The following is a 21,388-nucleotide window of genomic DNA, read 5'->3' on the forward strand; positions in this document are numbered from 1 at the left end:
TATCAAGTTTCCTCTCTATGTGCTTAAAGTTTTGAAGTTTTATTTGTTTTGCCTTCCTATGCTAGTTGATTCTTGTTCCCATAAGTTGTGTGCTCACAAAATCCCTAGGCATAGGAAGTGGGTTAGATTTAAATGTGCTAGTCGTATTCTTCAAGATGCTCTCTTTGTGCTTCAATTCCTAGCTTTTATGTGAGCATCATTGAAATCATCATGCCTAGCTTAAAGGCATTAAAGAAAAGCGCTTGTTGGAAGACAACCCAATATTTACCCTTACTGTCTTTGTGTGTATACATGATTAATCTACTGTAGTAATCATGTTTTATAGATTTTGTTTCAATAAAGTACCAAGTAAGACCTTTGGGAAGACTTGGGTGAAAGTCAATGTGATCTTGCTGTAAAAAACAGAAACTTTGCGCACACGAGATTAGCTGTCATTTTTTACAGAAGAGTGATTTTGAGTTGATTATTTTTGCATAAGATTAATAGACAAATTCATCACGTCAACCAATTTATTTCATAATTTTTGGAGTAGCAGAAGTATGGTTTATGTTCAGATCATTACAGACTGTTCTGTTTCTGACAGATTCTGTTTTCATTGCATAGTTTGCTTGTTTTCTAATTTTTATGACTTATATTTCTCAATCTAAGTTGTAGAAATGATATGGTAAAGTAGACATTGTGTGGGAACAATTATGAACCTTGTCTTAGACAGTACCAAAGTGGATGGTTTACTCTTTATCATACTAACCTATCTCACGAAGTTTTGTTAAGTTTTGTGTGATTGAAGTTTTCAAGATTTGGGTGAGATATCGATATGAGGAGAATAAGGAGTGGAAAGACCCTAAGCTTGGGGATGCCCAAGGCACCCCAAGGTAATATTCAAGGAAGACTCAAGTACCTAAGCTTGGGGATGCCCCGGAAGGCATCCCCTCTTTCGTCTTCAAAACTATCGGTATACCTTACTCGGAGCTATGTTTTTATTCGTCACATGATATGTGTTTTTCTTGGAGCATATTTTCATTTTTACTTGCTGAATAAAAAAGAATCCTCCCATGGCTAGTTAATTATTTGACTACTCAGTGTTATTCACTCATATCTTTTGGAGTAGTTTGTCATTTGCTCATGTGCTTCATGTATATCCTATGAGTAAATGGTTGAATAAATTGAATGTCATAAATCTGAATTTATATATGTTTCGTATGCTTATAACATGGGGAGTAATGACTTCACACATAATAAGTATAGGTAGTAAACTTATTGAAAGTTAGCAAACGTAGAATTGGTCACTTGAACAATTCATGAAAGAATATTGAAGGAAGAGAGGTTTCACATATAAATATACTATCTTGGACATCTTTTATAATTGGGAGCACTCATTAAAATATGACATGCTAAAGAGTTGATGTTGGACGAGGAAGACAACGTAATGGGTTATGTTTTCTTATATCTGAAATAAAGTATATTGTCATGGATCATCCAACATGTTGCTCTTGCCTTTCCCCCCTCATGCTAGCCAAATTCTTTGCACCAAGTAGAGATACTACTTGTGCTTCCAAATACCCTTAAAACCAGTTTTGCCATGAGAGTCCACCATATCTACCTATGGATTGAGTAAGATCCTTCAAGTAAGTTGTCATCGGTGCAAGCAATAAAAATTGCTCTCTAAATATGTATGATTGATTGGTGTGGAGGAAATAAGCTTTATACAATCTTGTGATGTGGAAGAAATAAAAGCGACGGACTGCATAATAAAGGTCCATATCACAAGTGGCAATATAAAGTGACGTTCTTTCGCATTAAGATTTTGTGCATCCAACCCTGAAAGCGCATGGCAACCTCTGCTTCCCTCTACGAAGGGCCTATCTTTTACTTTTATCTTCTACCTTATACAAGAGTCTTGGTGATCTTCACCTTTCCTTTTTACATTTTATCCTTTGGCAAGCACAGGATGTTGGAAGGATCCTGATATATATATATATATATATATATATATATATATATATATATATATATATATATATATATATATATATATATATATACCTAATTGGATGTAAGTTAGCATGAGCTATTATTGTTGACATTACCCTTGAGGTAAAAGGTTGGGAGGCGAAACTATAAGCCCCTATCTTTCTCTGTGTCCGATTAAAACTCCATAACCACAAGTATTGTGTGAGTGTTAGCAATTGTGAAAGACTAAATGATAGTTGAGTATGTGGAGTTTGCTAAATCAAAGCTCTGACATAGACTCTTCCTGAAAATAAGATGAATTGCAATTGTTTGATGACTGAGAATATTGTTTGTTAGTTTTCAAGAAAGTTTGTGATCTATACTTTAAACTTGTGATTTGCTTATTACTTGATCATGAAAAGTTTTATGAGATGAGCTATTGTTATGACATATAATGATGCTAGAAAAAGTGATTGGAATTATCATTGATCAAACTTATGCACTTGCTAGCACTCACACTTCATAAATTATTTCTTTTATCATTTACCTACTCGAGGACGAGCAGGAATTAAGCTTGGCGATGCTGATACGTCTCCAACATATCTATAATTTATGAAGTATTCATGCTATTATACTATCCTTCTAGGATGTTTTATATGCATCTATATGATATTTTATATGATTTTTGGGACTAACCTATTAACCTAGAGCCCAGTGCCAGTTTCAGTTTTCTCCTTGTTTTAGAGTATCGCAGAAAAGGAAAACTAAACGGAGTCCAATTGACGTGCCACTTGACGGAGATCATTTTTGGACCAGAAGAAGCCCACGGAGTACCAGAAGCAGGCCAGAAGAGTCCCGGGCTGCCCACGAGGGTGGGGGCGCGCCCACCCCCCTAGGGCGCGCCCCCCTGCCTCGTGGACAGCCCGGAGACCACCCTGACGTGAAATCAACGCAAAATTCTTCTATATATACCCAAACTTCCAGAAAGAAACCTAGATCGGAAGTTCCGCCGCCGCAAGCCTCTGTAGCCACGAGAAGTCAATCTAGGCCCTCTCTGGCACCCTGCCGGAGGGGGCCATCATCACCGGTGGCCATGGAGGAGTATCCCGGAGGGGCCATCATCACCATGAAGGCCAAGGACCAGAGGGTGGAGGCCATGGAGGAGGAAGCACAAGGGTGAGAACCTCTCCTCCTCTCTTCCGGTGGCGCCGGAGTGCCATCGGGAGGGGAATCATCGCCACGGTGATCGCCTTCATCAACATCACCATCATCATCACCATCCTCATCTCTTTTACGCGGTCCACTCTCCCGCACCCCGCTGTAATCCCTACTTGAACATGGTGCTTTATGCCACATATTATGATCCAATGATGTGTTACCATCCTATGATGTTTTGAGTAGATATCTTTTGTCTTTGGGTTGATTGATGATCTAGATTGGTATGAGTTGTATGTTTTATTTTGGTGCTGTCCTATGGTGCCCTCCGTGTCGCGCAAGCGTGAGGGACTACCGCTGTAGGGTGTTGCAATATGTTCATGATTCGCTTATAGTGGGTTGGTGAGTGACTGAAACACAAACCCAAGTAAGAGGGATTGTTGCGTTTGGGAATAGAGAGGACTTGATGCTTTAATGCTATGGTTGGGTTTTACCTTAATGATCTTTAGTAGTTGCGGATGCTTGCTAGAGTTCCAATCATAAGTGCATATGATCCAAGTAGAGAAAGTATGTTAGCTTATGCCTCTCCCTTATATGAAACTGCAATAGTGATTACCGGTCTTGTTAATAATTGCCTAGGACAATTCCGCACACCGATCCACCATTATTCCACACTCGCTATTTATAATATTTAGTAATATATTCTGGCTTTATGATAACAGCACCTACTTTTTATATTTTAGCTCTCCGATATCATACAAAGTTATCCTCTTCATACCCACAACGTAGTTTTATTTCTCGTTTCTAGTTGGAAGCAAACGTTCGGTGCACGTAGAGTCGTATCAGTGGCAGATAGGGCTTGAGAGAATATTGATCATACCTTTAGCTCCTTCTGGGTTCGACACTCCATACTTATCACTTCCACCTTTGGAAATTGCTACGATGATTCCCTGCACTTGGGGATTATCAAACACTCGCCCATCTCGTTGCTATGCATCACCTAGATAGATCTTGTGTGATCGTAGGAATTTTTTTGAAATTACTGCGTTCCCCAACATATCGCTGAGCTCTTCGCAATGCTCAAAGTTGCGGAGGTAGAAATCAAGAAGGAGCATCACGTTTTGATGGTTAACAAGACCACTAGTTTCAAGAAAAAGGGCAAAGGAAAGAAGGGGAACTTCAAGAAGAATGGCAAGCAAGTTGCCACTCCCGGGAAGAAGCCCAAGTCTAGACCTAAGCCTGAAACTGAGTGCTTCTACTACAAAGGGACTGGACGCTGGAAGCGGAACTGCCCCAAGTATTTGGCGGATAAGAAGGATGGCAAAGTGAACAAAGCTATATTCGATATACATGTTATTTATGTGTACCTTACTAATGCTCGTAATAGTGCCTGGGTATTTGATACTGGTTCTGTTGCTCATATTTGCAACTCGAAACAGGGATTACAGATTAAGCGAAGATTGGCAAAGGACGAGGTGACAATGCGCGTCGGGAATGGTTCCAAGGTCGGTGTGATCGTCGTCGGCACGCTACCTCTACATCTACCTTCGGGATTAGTTTTAGACCTGAATAATTGTTATTTGGTGCCAGCGTTGAGCATGAACATTATATCTGGATCTTGTTTGATGCGAGACGATTATTCATTTAAATCGGAGAATAATGGTTGTTCTATTTATATCAGTAATATCTTTTATGGCCATGCACCCTTGAAGAGTGGTCTATTTTTATTGAATCTCGATCGTGCTGACACACATATTCATAATATTGACGCCAAAAGATGCAAAGTTGATAATGATAGTGCAACATATTTGTGGCACTGCTGTTTAGGTCATATTGGTGTAAAGCGCATGAAGAAACTCCATGCAGATGGACTTTTGGAATCATTTGATGCTTGCGAACCATGCCTCATGGGCAAGATGACTAAGACTCCGTTCTCCGGAACAATGAAGCGAGCTACTGACTTACTGGAAATAATACATACCGATGTATGCGGTCTGATGAGTGCCGAGGCTCGCGGCGGGCATCATTATTTTCTGACCTTCACAGATGATTTGAGCAGATATGGGTATATCTACTTAATAACGCAAGTCTGAAACATTTGAAAAGTTCAAAGAATTTCAGAGTGAAGTGGAAAATCATCGTAACAAGAAAATAAAGTTTCTATGATCTGATCGCGGAGGCGAATATTTGAGTTACGAGTCTGGCCTTCATTTAAAACAATGTGGAATAGTTTCACAACTCACGCCACCTGGAACACCATAGCGTAATGGTGTGTCCGAATGTCGTAACCATACTTTATTAGATATGGTGCGATCTATGATGTCTCTTACCGATTTACCACTATCATTTTGGGGTTATGCATTAGAGACAGTTGCATTCACATTAAATAGGGCACCATCTAAATCCGTTGAGACGACACTGTATGAACTATGGTTTGGCAATAGACCTAAGCTATCGTTTCTTAAAGTTTGGGGTTGCGATGCTTATGTGAAAAGCTTCAGCCTGATAAGCTCGAACCCAAATCAGAAAAGTGTGTCTTCATAGGATACCCAAAAGAAACTATTGGGTACACTTTCTATCACAGATCCGAAGGCAAGATATTTGTTGCTAAGAATGGATCCTTTCTAGAGAAGGAGTTTCTCTCGAAAGAAGTGAGTGGGAGGAAAGTGGAACTTGATGAGGTAATTGTACCTTCTGTCGAATTGGAAAGTAGTTCGTCACAGAAATCAGTTCTAGTGATGCCTACACCAATTAGTGAGGAAGCTAGTGATGATGATCGTGAAACTTCAGATCAAGTTACTACCGAACCTCGTAGGTCAACCAGAGTACGTTCCACACCAGTGTGGTACGGTAATCATGTTCTGGAAGTTATGTTACTAGACCATGACGAACCTACGAACTATGAGGAAGCGATGATGAGCCCAGATTCCGCAAAATGGCTTGAGGCCATGAAATCTGAGATGGGATCCATGTATGAGAACAAAGTATGGACTTTGGTTGACTTGCCCGATGATCGACCAGCCATTGAGAATAAATGGATCTTCAAGAAGAAGACTAACGCTGATGGTAATGTTACAGTCTACAAAGCTCGACTTGTTGCGAAAGGTTTTCGACAAGTTCAAGGAGTTGATTATGATGAGACCTTCTCACCCATAGCGATGCTTAAGTCTGTCTGAATCATGTTAGCAATTGCCGCATTTTATGATTATGAAATATGGCAAATGGACGTCAAAACTACATTCCTTAATGGATTTCTTAAAAAAGAGTTGTATATGATGCAACCAGAAGGTTTTGTCGATCCTAAAGGTGCTAACAAAGTGTGCAAGCTCCAGTGATCCATTTATGGACTGGTGCAAGCATCTCGGAGTTGGAATATATGCTTTGATAGTGTCATCAAAGCATATGGTTTTATACAGACTTTTGGAGAAGCTTGTATTTACAAGAAAGTGAGTGGGAGCTCTGTAGCATTTCTAATATTATATGTGGATGGCATATTGTTGATTGAAAATGATATAGAATTTCTGGATAGCATAAAAGGATACTTGAATAAGAATTTTTCAATGAAAGACCTCGGTGAAGCTGCTTATATATTGAGCATCAAGATCTATAGAGATAGATCAAGACGCTTAATTGGACTTTTACAAAGCACATACCTTGATAAAGTTTTGAAGAAGTTCAAAATGGATCAGTCAAAGAAAGGGTTCTTGCCTGTGTTACAAGGTGTGAAATTGAGTAAGACTCAATGCCCGACCAGTGCAGAAGATAGAGAGAAAATGAAAGTCATTCCCTATGCCTCAGCAATAGGTTCTATCATGTATGCAATGCTGTGTACCAGACCTGATGGGTGCCTAGCTATAAGTGTAGCAGGGAGGTACCAAAGTAATCTAGGAGTGGATCACTGGACAGCAGTAAAGAACATCCTGAAGTAACTGAAAAGGACTAAGGATATGTTTCTCGTTTATGGAGGTGACAAAGAGCTTGTCGTAAATGGTTACATTGATGCTAGCTTTGACACTGATCCGGGTGACTCTAAGTCACAAACCAAATACGTATTTATATTGAATGGCGGAGCTGTTAGTTGGTGCAGTTCCAAGCAAACCGTCGTGGCGGGGTCTACGTGTGAAGCGGAGTACATAGTTGCTTCGGAAGCAGCAAATGAAGGAGTTCATATCCGATCTAGGTGTAATACCTAGTGCATCGGGTCCAATGAAAATCTTTTGTGACAATACTGGAGCAATTGCCTTAGCGAAGGAATCCAGATTTCACAAGAGAACCAAACACATCAAGAGACGCTTCAACTCCATCCACGATCAAGTCAAGGAGGGAGACATAGAGATTTGCAAAATATATATGGATCTGAATGTTGCAGACCCGTTGACTAAGCCTCTTCCACGAGCAAAACATGATCAACACAAGGACTCCATGGGTGTTAGAATCATTACAATGTAATCTAGATTATTGACTCTAGTGCAAGTGGGAGACTGGAGGAAATATGCCCTAGAGGCAATAATAAAGTTGTTATTTATATTTCCTTATATCATGATAAATGTTTATTATTCATGCTATAATTGTATTAAGCGGAAACTTGATACATTTGTGAATACATAGACAAAACATTGTGTCCCTAGTATGCCTCTACTAGACTTTAATCAAAGATGGTTAAGTTTCCTAACCATAGACATGTGTTCTCATTTGATGAACGGGATCACATCATTAGGAGAATGATGTGATGGACAAGAGCCATCCGTTAGCTTAGCATAATGATCATTAAGTTTTATTGCTATTGCTTTCTTCATGACTTATACATATTCCTTTGGCTATGAGATTATGCAACTCCCGAATACCGGAGGAACACCTTGTGTGCTATCAAACATCGCAACGTAACTGGGTGATTATAAACATGCTCTACAGGTGTCTCCGAAGGTGTTTGTTGGGTTGGCATAGATCGAGATTAGGATTTGTCACTCCGAGTATCGGAGAGGTATCTCTGGGCCCTCTCGGTAATGCACATCATGATGAGACTTGCAAGCAATGTGACTAATGTGTTATTGCGGGATGATGCATTACGGAACGAGTAAAGAGACTTGCCGGTAACGAGATTGAACTAGGTATGAAGATACCGACGTTCGAATCTCGGGCAAGTAACATACCGATGACAAAGGGAATAACGTATGTTGTCATTGCGGTTTGACCGATAAAGATCTTCGTAGAATATGTAGGAACCAATATGAACATCCAGGTTCTGCTGTTGGTTATTGGCCGGAGATGTGTCTCGGTCATGTCTACATAGTTCTCGAACCCGTAGGGTCTGCACGCTCAACGTTCGATGACGATTTGTAGTATGAGTTATGTGTTTTGGTGACCAAAGATTGTTCAGAGTCCCGGATGAGATCATGGACATGACGAGGAGTCTCGAAATGATTGAGAGGTAAATATTGATATATTGGACGATAGTATTCGCACACCGGAATGGTTCCAGAGTGTTTCGGGTATTTTTCGGAGTACCGGGAGGTTACCGGACACCCCCCCCCGGGGGGGGGGAAATAATGGGCCTCATGGGCCATAGGGGAGAGGCTAGGCAGCCCACAAGGGGGTGGCGCCCCCCCCCATGGGGAGCCCGAATAGGACAAGGGTAGGGGGCACGACCCCCCTTTCCTTCTCCCTCTTCCTCTCCTTCCCCCTTTCCCCCTCCGAAAGAAGGAAGGGGGGCGAATAGGACTAGGAGTCCAAGTGGGTTTCCCCCCCACTTGGCGTGCCCCCTAGGCCGGTCTCCTCCCCTCTCCTCCTTTATATACGGGGGCAGGGGGCACCTCTAAGCACATCAATTGTTTCTTAGCCGTGCGCGGTGCCCCCCTCCACCGTTTACTCCTCCGGTCATATTGTCGTAGTGCTTAGGCGAAGCCCTGTGCGGATCACTTCACCATCACCGTCATCACGCCGTCGTGCTGACGAAACTCTCCATCGACACTTTGCTGGATCAAGAGTTCGAGGGACGTCATCGAGTTGAACGTGTGCTGAACTCGGAGGTGTCGTACGTTCGGTACTTGATCGGTTGGATCGCGAAGACGTTCGACTTCATCAACCGCGTTAAACTAAAGCTTCCACTTTCGGTCTACGAGGGTACGTGGACACACTCTCCCCCTCTCGTTGCTGTGCATCTCCTAGATAGATCTTGCGTGATCGTAGGAATTTGTTTGAAATTGCATGCTACGTTCCCCAACACCTCGTAGCTCCGTTTGCCCTAATTCCACTTCTATAAATTCCAATAAATCACCAAAACACCAGAGCGAGACCCGAAACAATTATTCCGCCGCCGCAAGCCTCTGTACTACCGCGATCCCATCTAGAGGCCTCCGCTGGTACTCTGCCGGTGGGAGAATCGATCACGGGGTGCTTCTACGTCAACCTTGTGTCACCTCTGATTATGTGTGAGTAGTTTACCCCAAACCTATGGGTCCATAGTGATTAGCTAGATGTTTCTTCTCTCTCTTTCATCTTCAATACAATGTTCTTCTCAAAGTTCTATTCGATGTAATCTTTTTTTGCGATGTGTTTGTTGGGATCCGATGAATTGTGGGTTTATGATCAAATTATTCATTGAAAGTAATTAAGTCTTTTCTGAATTTATTATGTGTGATTGTTATAGCTATGTAAAGCTTTCTGATCTATGAGTTTTGTATGGACAAGTTGATGAGTAGATCATCGGTGGAAGTGGTGCATAGTAGTAGGTTCAATCTTGCGGTGTCCTCACCCAATAACAGAAGGGGTAGTGAGGCACATATTTGTATTGTTGCTACTAAGGAGAAAATGACGGGGGTTCAATCATATTGCTTGGATTTATTCTGTCTACATTATATCATCTTGCTTAAAGCGTTACTTTGTTTGTCATGAACTTAATACCATAGATGGATGCTGAATAGCGGTCGATTGGTGAAGTAATAGTTGTAGATGCAGGCAGGAGTCAGTTTACTTGTCATGGGCATAATGCCTATGTACATGATCATGCGATGAATAACTTCATAACTATGCGCTTTTCTATCGATTGCCCAAAAGTAATTTGTTCACCCATCATATGCTATTTTTATGAGAGAGAAGTCTCTAGTGCAAACTATGGTCCCATGGTCTATTTTAATCATATTACAAAAACCAAAAATATCTTACTGCAATTTTCTTACTTTGCAATTTATCTATCACCTATTACCAGATTTGATCCTTGCAATTAATGAGTACAAGGGGATTGACAACCCTCTTGCCCGTGTTGGGTGCAAGTATTTGCTCTTGTGTGTGTAGGTACTGTCGCCGGTTCGTTGCGTGAATCTCCTATTGGTTCGATAACCTTGGTTCTGTACTGAGGGAAATACCATCCGCTACTATATTGTTTCACCCTTCCTTTTCGAGGAAAATACCAACGCAGCTCACAAGTAGCACGCAGCAAACCTCTGTTATGGGCTCCACAATGCTTGCTAGGTCGACCACCGATTTTTCAAGGCCATCATGGCACAATTGAAAGTAGAAAACTGTTGTTTCATGTCTCCTCGTTGCTTGCCTGTGACAAAGTTCCCTCGTCATTTTCTGTTGTTGCTGACGACTCCTTTGTTGCGCCACTTGCTAGACATTCTTTTTGTAGACGGGCCTACCTACCCGGAGCATCGACCACTAGCGGGGTCGTGTGCTTGTCGGACTCTCCTTCGAAGGCCATGATGGACGTTTCCTTGCCGGAGGACATTGCTCATTCGCACGGGAGAGGCGAAAGGGACCAACGTGGTGGCGCATCAAACGTTGTGGTTGTTGACCCTTCTTCCACATCGTACGCGGCGAGGCTAGCACTCTTCTATCCTCTTTTGCTGGCCTGAAGTTCAAAAGCTGGTGTGGTATCTTGCAAGTTGGATGTCCTTGTTCACGTTCCGTTTTTGTTGTAGCATCATTCACCTATCGGTCACCGTCTCCGACTTGCCGGCTCTGTGTGTAGGTAGCGTGAATCATGTGCTTCCATTCGTAATCTTCCCATATGGTTGCGTTCCCATGCAGTGGCGGCATGGAGATGAGCATTTTCAGATCCTGCGGGTAAGGCATATATTTACGAAGGGTTCAGTTATAAAGGAAGGACTGAGCTTATGAAAAAAAGGGCTTCGTCCATACTTACATTTGGTATCGGCATTCCATGGCAATACGACAGGACTTTGGGCTTGATTGGCATGTTCGATTCTTTGCCTCCAACTAGAAAAGCAGCCTCATTGCGTAGTACCGCCTTGATGTAGTCGTGGATGCTCGATCAAGAGTCATCGAAAGGTCCAGTATAGTCTTACATCGGATGTGCCCTTACACGAAGAGGTTGGATTCACGTGCCTAGCCAGAATCACCAAGATACCCAATGCTGTGAGCCCACGAGCGATCATGTTCGTGCACATAATAAAAAGCGCAATTTCTATTTAAATTGTGTGCAATTTTTCTCATTATTTGTTTTATTTTATTTTATAGGTTAATACCAATTTCACTAATTCATTTTTCATTATTTTCATTTCTAATTTTATATTTCATTTCCTTTCTTTTTAAAGGTAATATAAATGTCACTAATTTATTCCTTCTTAGAAAAATATATTTTTAGAAATTCCACTATTATATGTGTATTTTTGCTTACTATAAAAGGCACAATTTATGTGTCATTTTTGACATTTTTGTTCTCCTCTTAAAGGCTAATACCAATGTCACCAACTCATTATTCCTTAGAAAAATTGAATATTTTTTATTTTGTTCTATTTTTTCTGTTTGTTTTGATTTAAATGGTAATACCAATGCCACTATCAATCTTCCTTACAAAAAATAATTATTTTAATATCTTTTTCAAAGAACATTTCATTTTCTTCCTTTTTAAAGGGTAATAGCACTGTCACTAATGCATTCCTTCGTAGCAAACTTATGTTTTGAAATAATTACACTAAGCACGATTTATGTGTAAATTATATGCTAATTTTGCCATTATTTTTTTTGTTCTTAAAGGGAATATCAATGCCACTAATTCATTCTTCCTTAGAAAACATTTTTTTTGTTTTTATTTATTTTTGTTCATTATTTTCATTTTTATCGTGTGCCTTACCAGATATTGGTTCAGTTTATGTCCTGCTTCGGACCAAGCCTAAGTATTTGGTGGGCTTCTGTTTTATGGTTGTAAAAGGGATGAGTTTATGTTTTATTTTAATGCATGTCTTTGTTCATTGATGCTTGAGTATAGAAGCAAGTACCCTATGATATTTGTGTAAATTATAATAGAGTGCAAAAATTACATTATTGTATGCTTATTCTTTGCATATTAAAAAAGTGCAATTTCATTGCAAAGTTGTCTGCAAGTTTATTTATATTGTTTGCATTTTATTTTTCTCAAAGGGTAATACCAATGCCACCAATTTATTTTTTCTTGGAAAACTTCATTATTTTGATTTTTAAAGTTTTTATTGCAATTTATTTCTTATTTACTGGTAATACCAATACCACTAATACATTCCTTCTTATAAAACTTAATTTCTGTAAATTTCACTATTATATGAATATTTTTGCATACTATTAAAACCGCAATTTATTTATAAATTCTGTGCAAAACTTATCATTAATTTTCTTTTGTTCTTAAAGTGTAATAACAATGTCAAATTCATTCTTCCTTAGAAAACTTCATATTTTATTTTATTTTTTGTTTCTGCCTTGTGTCGTTGCAGCTATTGGGCCAGTTGATGTTATGTTTGAAAACAAGCCCATGCATCTGGTGGGCTTTTGTTTTATGGTTGCATAGGCTCGACTGCTCCCATATAAAAATCGACTGAGACAAACTTTTGTGCAAGATGATTTTTATTTTGGCGCACATTCGTTTGTCCGTTGGATGGTTGAAAATCAGATTTGCCACAAGTATTAGAATTTCGTGCGATTGGCCCTTTTTTTTCTTATTTTGGTTGTCGGTCAACAGGTTTGCATTTAGTTTGGCAACATAGTTTTTCCAAAACCATAATAATTGAAACCTCAGTATTTCAATGTGTGGGCAATGAATACTTCGGTTTCTAAAAACCGCAGTTTTTCTCAATTTTTGCAAAACTACCAAGGTGTTTGGCAAGTGCAGTTTTTCTCAGTTTCCCTGGTTTTGACTAGTCGTTGTATGGATAATCATAGCTAGCTGAACGGAACTGAGCTACGCTCAAGTAGTTATACAACGACGTGATTAGGTTGTGCTAATTAACGAACTACTCATTGCATGGATAATCATAGCTAGCTGAACCGAACTGAGTTATACAACGACGGGATCAGGTTGTGCTAATTAACGGCCGTTACTTGCCTGTAGCCTTCTCGCACGCCCCTCTTTCCTATGCGCTAGGACCTGTAGTAGAGTTATGTTGTACCTTCGGCCGCATGCACAACTGTGCCTGTCATGTACGACTGTGCTCCAAGTATCAACCGATGTATTCCATGTTCTAAGCCTTTTCCAGTCGGTGCTAAATCATTTCGTACGTGTACGTGCATCATCCGATAGGATTGAACATAATCTACAGGCTGTCCCTTCTTGCGCTAGCACAATAGTGAACGATTGAAGAAATCAACGGCCCCAGGTGCTAATCTTGATTTAGTGGCTGCGGACGAAATGGAGGAATGGAAGGTGATGACGGCAGGAAGAAGATGGACCGAGCAAGGGCTTCTCAGTTTAGAAAAAAGAGGTTGTGACCTCTTTTTTAAATACAGCAAAAAAACCACGGTTTTAGATATACTATGGTTTATAAAACAGCAGTATTTGTAAAAGCCAAACACGTCAAAGTATTTAAAACTAGAGTTTCTAAAAAAACCATGGTATTCTCCTAAAACTCCAAAAATACCGAGCAGCCAAACGCAGGTTATCGGTTAACGGGTTTCTTCTCTCGGTTATCGGTTAACAGGTTTGTATTATGTTTGCATGAATATCAAGTATCGCTACACACTTAGGCTTTGGAGGTCAATTATCGTCAAGCTTGGCCTTGCTCACATGGACACCATCGATTGGCACCTTGCCGGGTCCGTCCACGAATGGTGGTCCAAGCGAACCGGCAACCACGTCCCCAGCGGGAGGGCTTCGGCCTCCCTCACCATGCTTGTTTCTTGGACTATTTGGAATGAGCGAATGCACGGGTGTTACGGCACAAGTTCACACCGCCGCCGATACTTCTCAACAACATCGTGGAGGAGGCAAAGCTCTGAATTACCGCGGGTGCCAAAAGACTAGGGCCTATTTTCTTGCGCGAGTAATCGTCATGCCGTGTATGTGGGTGCTCTTATAAAACTCTAAACTCTGCTTCTTCCTTATTTAATAGATGAGGCAAATCTTATGCCTCCGTTTTGAAAAAAAAAATGTCCAGCGTACACCCTTTGCTCCAGTTGGATGATGAAGTGAGCAGCTAGTACGGAGGAACGATCGAGTAGGAAGCATGCAGATATGGGAGCAACCGAGTAACAGAATTTTTGGTCAGTCGACTGACCCAAATAACAAAAATCAGTCAGTTTGCACGTAGCCTGTGCCAGTTGATAAAGCTCGTCATGGAGTCTTTTCCTGGAAAACGGTAGTATACCATATCACTGAGTCCCATTTATTCGACACCATAGAGAATAGCTAATACACTAAGATACAGATGAACACACATCATGGCTGTTACAGTGCCGGCCAACTGCATATACAGACGGATGAATCTATCATTTACCAAAGAGCGACTTGAACCACCAGGTCCCTTTGCTGTCGGTGGGCGCGGCATCGCTCTCCGGCGGCGGGTCGCTCTGCGGCGTCTTGTGCAGCTTGGCCACGTCGTAGCCTTCCTCCTTGGCCTTCTCCAGCAGCTGGTTGTACACCTCCTCCTCGATGTGCGTCTTCCTGCACAGGATCTACATACATGCACACGTACGCATATGGCAAACAACCAGATTAATCAAGCGCACTTGTAGCGTCGGATATGTGCGTTGTTAGTAATATACTATGTGTATGCTTACCCATAGGCTTTTCCGGCGGGGCTCGCCGACGAGGGCATACTGGTAGTCGTCGTCGACATAGAGGACCCAGTAGTCACCGACGACGGGGATGATGGGGAGGAAGGGCGGGACGTAGAACTTGACCTTGAGCTTGGCCTCCTCGCTGACCGGGTCGGCCTTGTAGGCGGTGCCCTCGATGAAGTCGCGCTTCCCTTTGCTCCACGTCTCGTTGAGCACGTGCACCGTGGCGCCGTCCTCCATGAGCTCGTAGGTCGCCCGCGTGTCGCGCCCGTCGCGCGGCTGGAAGAAGTTGGGGAAGGACGCGATCTCGTACCACCGCCCCATGTACCGCGCAACGTCCAGCCCCAGCACCACGCCCATCTCGCTCCCGCTCTTCTTGGCCGCCATCGTCTATCGCCGCCCGGTCGCTGCTCGGTCTGTGTCTCGCTTTAGGTGGATTCGTGAACTGATCACGGTTGCTTGGATGAAGCTGTAGTGAGCTTGAGATAGGTTGATATATAGGAGGTGTGAGAGGGCTTCACAGGCAAGCTAGCAGCTCGTATGGAAGGGGAAAGGGGGATGAAGAAGGTCGGGGAGGATAAGGTGGTCGAAATTTGAAAGGACGTGGAGGGCTCTGGAACGCTTAGCGCGATGGTTTGTCGGGGTCTATACGTGGAGACTTGCACGTGAAGGTTACTGCTTTCTCGACATCTCTCCATGTCCTAAGCTCGCCCCAGACAGCGCCATTTTTGGTGCTGCAGGTTGTTGTTTTGGTATCATTGGTAAAAACTAATTAGCGTTCATGGACCAGAGGAAATGCCGACATGTTCCCAAGTGGACATGTTTTGATCTGTATTGATGTTCGCGTCATGCACGTCAACATACACATCAGGTACATTCGACTTCTAGCGTACAGTTCTTTTCCTTTTCGAACTACTAATCAGTTCTGAACCACACAAAATTACCCCGAGACCAAGGAGCTGTTTTCACACAAGGACACTCTTCACACGGTGCTCTAGAGCACTCCCGAACGTCCATGGACACGTATACCCAGCCTTACATGATTTCTTGCTCCCCAAGGTTGAAACTCCAACCCCCAAAGTCTACCTAAACACAAATAAGGCTGAAATCGCTTAGGCTTTCCTTGGTTCATAAGATAGAAATATCACGGGGAATGAGAAACTTGTAGAAAATGAGATGACATGTATCTAAAATTCTCTGAATAGGAATAAGAAATGAGATGGCATTTGGTTCACGGTGTAGGATTTTTTTTCCTGTTGAGTCTAGGCTAACATTTATTCTTCTTTGAATTTTAGAGGATGGGAACCAATCCTACGTAGGAATAGGAAGTTAGGAACCCATTTCTATAAACCAAAGGGCTCTAAAGAAAATTTTTCTGTAGGAATTCTAGCCTATGGAAATCCTGTGAAATTCCTCCAAACCAAAGGAGGCCTTAGTTGCTATCCAGTGGGAAGAGAGAGGAGAAGGAGGAGCCGAGAAAAATGCGGGGAAGGGGTTCGGCGCCAAGGAGAGAGGAAGGTCATCAAGGAGTCGATGTCCACTGATACAAGCAAGTCGGCGACTAGACCGATAATATGGCGTCGTGGGCATTGGCATCCCGACTTGATGATGGCGTCATCTGCTCTTTCAGATGAGGATAGTAGTAGCTAGCATCGATGGATGCAAGAGAAGAAAGAGGACATGGAGAGGCAAGGTGGTTGTCCTTGGGGTGGGGCGGGGGGGGGGGGGGGGGGGGTGTGAAGAGTGGGGTCATAGAGGAGAGACATTGAGTATGGGGGTGGGGTGACGATGAAGCAAATGTTGGTTGAACATGCACCTAAGTTACACCCCTAGCTTTGCCTAGTGAGAAAATAAGCACATAGTGTTTGGTTATGTGCATTACTCGATGTCTTATCCAAAGATTCCCCCTTTTGGTTCCTACCTGTGACTAGCCTCGGCATCGTGTTGTTGCAGAGGTTGGGTCTTTTTTCTTAGCTATGGACTCCTTTGGTTCATAGGATTGGAATTTCTTAGGAATAGAAAAATCCTAAGAAGTGACGTGGCATGTATCTCAATTTATATAGAGAAAAAGATGTCATTTGATGCATATGATAGGAATCTTCCATTGAGTCTAGGCTAATTTTTTTTTCTTTCAATGTGAAAGATTGGTTCCTATCCTAATAGGAATAGAAATCCATTCCTGCAAACTCCAAAGAAATTTTTCCTTTAAAAATCCTAACCTATAGAATTCCTACAAACCAAAACCAAATGAGGCCTCGTTTTACTATTCCTGCATCTAGGCTTTTTTTTCTTTTTTTTCAAGTGGCGCATCTAGCCTTGGCCAGGAGTATATTACAAGTGTTCCCTCGGGGTCACTGTTGCCATCCTTGTCCTACTTCGGCAGAGTTCAGTTACGTGCGCCCTCGGGGGTCCCAAACAACGGCTTGCACGCTTTGCGGACGCCAGTGTTCTGGAGCCACGGCTCGCTGTCCCGCTGCAACGAGTGAAACTCTGCCACACCTGTGTACGTACGCCGTGTGAAAAGTTTCAATCTGCTGCTGGGAGGGGAAGCAACTCAACACGGAATATTGTCCGTACAAGGTGCGGTGTCTAGCGCCGAGCTCCCGGCTATCATTCAGGGACAGACTTCCATCAACAACCGACAGATGGGATAAATCAGCACTTGCGTGCTGCAGCTTTGTTGGTCCTAGACATTATAGGCTCAATTCAGATAAGAGTCACAAGCAAGAAGCCAAAAACGAGTGATGTATATTAACGAGTAACCAGGTAACTGCATCAATAATCTTCTTCACGAAGCACTCTGAACTTCACTAAACCATTCACTCTTAACTTGAAATTTGGGGAACTCTCGAGACAAAACCCTAGTACACACAGATGGAACAATATAGATGATGTGACATCAAAATTTCATGGTGAAAAGGTTTCGGATTCTGCCATGACTTGCTCAAGCACCGGTGAATGCCTTCTTCACCGCACCACTCTTTGACCCTGCCGGGACGACCTTCAACACATTGAACCGCACCGTCTTGGACAGCGGCCTACATGGCATAATTGATGTAACTCAGTTACAAGCAGTGCTGAGCAGATATCATAAACACGACAGCGTAAGCTACATGTTTCAACCCTCAGTCGGTCGGTGTGATAATGAGGTCATGCCATGCCCCATTTAACCAAAAACATGTCCTAGTTCACAGTTATCTACTCCCTCTGTTCATAAATATAAGATGTCCTAATTTCTTTCTGAATCAGATGTGTGTAGACACGTTTTAGTGTGTTTGTTCACTCATTTCAGTCCGTATATAGTCGATATTGAAATATCCAAAACATTATATATTTGTGAACAGAGGGAGTAGCTAGCTAGCTAATGTCTGTTAATGGTGTCAATGTGCAGACGCATTACAAAAGTACATAATGTTTACCTGCACTGGCCAATGATCACGTGATCTCCTTCTCTCACACGGAAGCAAGGGGAAATGTGGGCAGGGATGTTGGAGTGCCTCTTCTCATACCTATTCACGAATATCACTACATTGCTTATGTTGCAACAACCCAAACAATTAAAAACCAATGAAGAAGATTAGCTTGCCTCTGGTATTTTTTGACATAGTGAAGGTAGTTCCTACGAACAATGATAGTCCTGTTCATTTTAGCACTATGACATGTTCCAGCAATGATGCGACCTCTAATTGACACAGTGCCAGTGAATGGGCACTTCTTATCAATGTAGGTTCCTGCAACACAAGCCAGAATAAATGCACGCATAGCTTGTGCAATGTACAGCCGAACAGGACAGAAAATAATGACTAAGCACACTGACAAAACAAATGATGACAAAATACCGTAATTTCAAATAATTTTTGCGACAAAGTGTGTTTCAAGATGTCATGAAGAAACTAATCCAACAAGCTTGATTAATCTGGTAACTGAGGCAAAATTGAACAATCAAAAATCATAAATGCAGAAGTAAAACAAAAGTAATATTCTTGGTCAACATCTTAATTTTAAAGAACAACATATTATATTCATATGAAAGCACGTAGATAAAGAAGAAGCAAAGGCATAAGAAGGTCAAAGACAACTGCACGTATTAACAAGCACTGCCCTTTCTATTAGCTGAAAAGAGAATTTATGAACGAAAAGACCAGCAACAACAAACAAAACCTATACAATTTAAATGACATCAGATGACACATCACTAAACACTCAACAATTGAAACACATTCAGTTTGAAAAGAAGAGATTGTATTAGTAGAACATAAGACATAAAGTATCAGACAGCGAAGGAGGAATTCAATATGCTCCCCTCCCAGGCAGGGAATCCTTAGCAGCAATAATGTGGGACTGGTGTAGACTGCAACTATTTTTATTTTATAGTATTTTTGCCAGGTCTTGGAACTCAAGCCCTCTTGTTGGCTCTATACCGTATTAAATTTGTGTACCAGCCAATTCATCCAACGTCCAAATTGATGGAGAATTGGCAAAATGTTTCAACAGAGAATATCAACAAAATGTATGTTTGACACAATATTTTCAAATACAGTAGAGCACTGCCAAAAATAACAAACTGATCAAAAATATTGATAGCACGAGCACAATAAACTGATGAAACAAGTAAAATTAAATGCTCACTGCACATCAACATCACAAGTCATAACAGATAAAACAATAACACTGAACTTGCCCAAGTTGCAGGCTATACTGATTTTTATGGTGTACATAAACTAAAGATGTATCTAGCTAAGAAGCATATGAACATAAGAAGAGGAAAAAATGCTGAGTCACATGCTTCAACAAGTCCATGAGTACAAGGCACTTAATAACATTCAATACTACAAAATGGACAAGGCAGCACACCAGCTAAGCTATCGCATTACAATTGGAAAAATGAGTGACAGAACAAACCCTCAATGGCTTCCTTGGGAGTCTTGAAACCAAGGCCAACACTCTTCCAGAACCTGTTACCCTCCTTGCCAGGCTTATTGTTCCCCTTTGTGGTCTTCTTTGAGCTGTAATTGCAAATCAAGTCATGATCAACAATTCAGGACACACATATTACCAGCTTACTTAGAAAACAACACTTCCTCGTACCAGAGGAACACCTTGGGCTGCTTCAGGAAAGCCTTCTCAGTCTGCAAAAGCCAGCAAAACTGTTCAGGTCATGTTGTTTGATTAAAGCCTGAGAATACCTAAGCATCCCAACCATTTTGTCTAATATGGCTACCTTGTGACCAAGAAATATATTGCCAGTAGCGTGGCAAGCTTATCCAAGAACCTTAGCTATTGACACATGGGCAATGGGGATTAGAGGGTGACAGTGAACAGAACAATAGCCTAACTTTCACAGGTTAATAGAATCCATCTACGACGGAAACTAAAGAGTCTGCCTACAGAACATTGGAATTAGCAAATGCAAGGATGCAGTGATCAAACGTATATATGCCACTACGCCCACTATTTTGGAATGTCGAGTCTCAGTCACTTAGCGATAGGCGAAGCGAATGGACCAAAACACATACTACGTCTCAAATAGTAATAGTTTGTGCCATATCAACGCTGGGCTTTTATATTGCTCTACTTAACACCTAAAGTACCTGCCGTGCTAGATCTAAGTCTTCTATCAGACTAATCAATGGAGAATTAGGTAAAATTTTCGTTGACTCAAACGGATGTCCCCGAGAACTCGGATAGGGCAAACGAGAGAAAGTGGAGTGCAGATGAAGTGGTAGCATCGACACAGCTGACCTGCTCCGCCATGGCTGATGCTCGAAGGCGATGGGGCCGACGGCGGCACGTGCTAGGCGGCGAGAGACGAGAGGAGTAGCCGAGGCAAAAACCCTACTCGTCGCGCTGGTTTATGTAGCGAATCGAGTGGCCTCTTGTGGGCCTGGATCTCAAGCTGGTTTCCCCCAGTTGGGCTACTTTTTTTTTTAGATAGCTGGCCTACCTTTAATCACTTGTTTCATGTTTACTTCATTAGTATTCCTTTGTCTCAAAAAAAACTTCATTAGTATTCCTCAAAAAATGTTTATTTCATTAGTTTTCGGTTCATTCATTTATTTTTGTCTATAATTATTGTCATTTAAGTGTACTAGAATTTTTAAAACTAATTTGTATTTTTTATGTTGCTTCAATAAATATAATGTATGTCACTTTTAAAGAAAGTGTGTTGATTAAGGTATTTTTGTTCTAGTGGTCAAGTATTATTTTCATCACGGGAAAAATATCAATGCAAATAAATCAACCATGTTCGTCTAGGTTATATGATTTTTTTAACACACTAACATATTTTTTAATAAAA

The 21,388-nt window shown here is 41.6% G+C and overlaps 2 protein-coding genes across 2 annotated transcripts; both read right to left on the bottom strand.

Annotated features, from left to right (window-relative positions):
* Nucleotides 1-14,654: 14,654 nt before the first annotated feature.
* Nucleotides 14,655-15,634, bottom strand: LOC109778152 (temperature-induced lipocalin-1). Its single transcript, XM_020336709.4, has 2 exons — nt 15,091-15,634; nt 14,655-14,985 (listed from the first exon to the last, which is right to left on the bottom strand). Exons 1-2 carry the CDS (start codon nt 15,475-15,477, stop codon nt 14,800-14,802), a joined length of 573 nt encoding a protein of 190 aa, XP_020192298.1. The 5' UTR covers nt 15,478-15,634; the 3' UTR covers nt 14,655-14,799.
* A 2,183-nt stretch (nt 15,635-17,817) lies between these two features.
* On the bottom strand, nt 17,818-20,958 carry LOC109778153 (small ribosomal subunit protein uS17). The gene is made up of 6 exons (XM_020336710.4): nt 20,833-20,958; nt 20,179-20,219; nt 19,993-20,096; nt 18,677-18,821; nt 18,510-18,599; nt 17,818-18,128 (listed from the first exon to the last, which is right to left on the bottom strand). Exons 1-6 carry the CDS (start codon nt 20,842-20,844, stop codon nt 18,035-18,037), a joined length of 486 nt encoding a protein of 161 aa, XP_020192299.1. The 5' UTR covers nt 20,845-20,958; the 3' UTR covers nt 17,818-18,034.
* Nucleotides 20,959-21,388: the final 430 nt, after the last annotated feature.

The sequence above is a fragment of the Aegilops tauschii genome, chromosome 6 (genome assembly GCF_002575655.3).
Source record: "Aegilops tauschii subsp. strangulata cultivar AL8/78 chromosome 6, Aet v6.0, whole genome shotgun sequence".
NCBI classification, from domain to species: Eukaryota; Viridiplantae; Streptophyta; class Magnoliopsida; order Poales; family Poaceae; genus Aegilops; species Aegilops tauschii.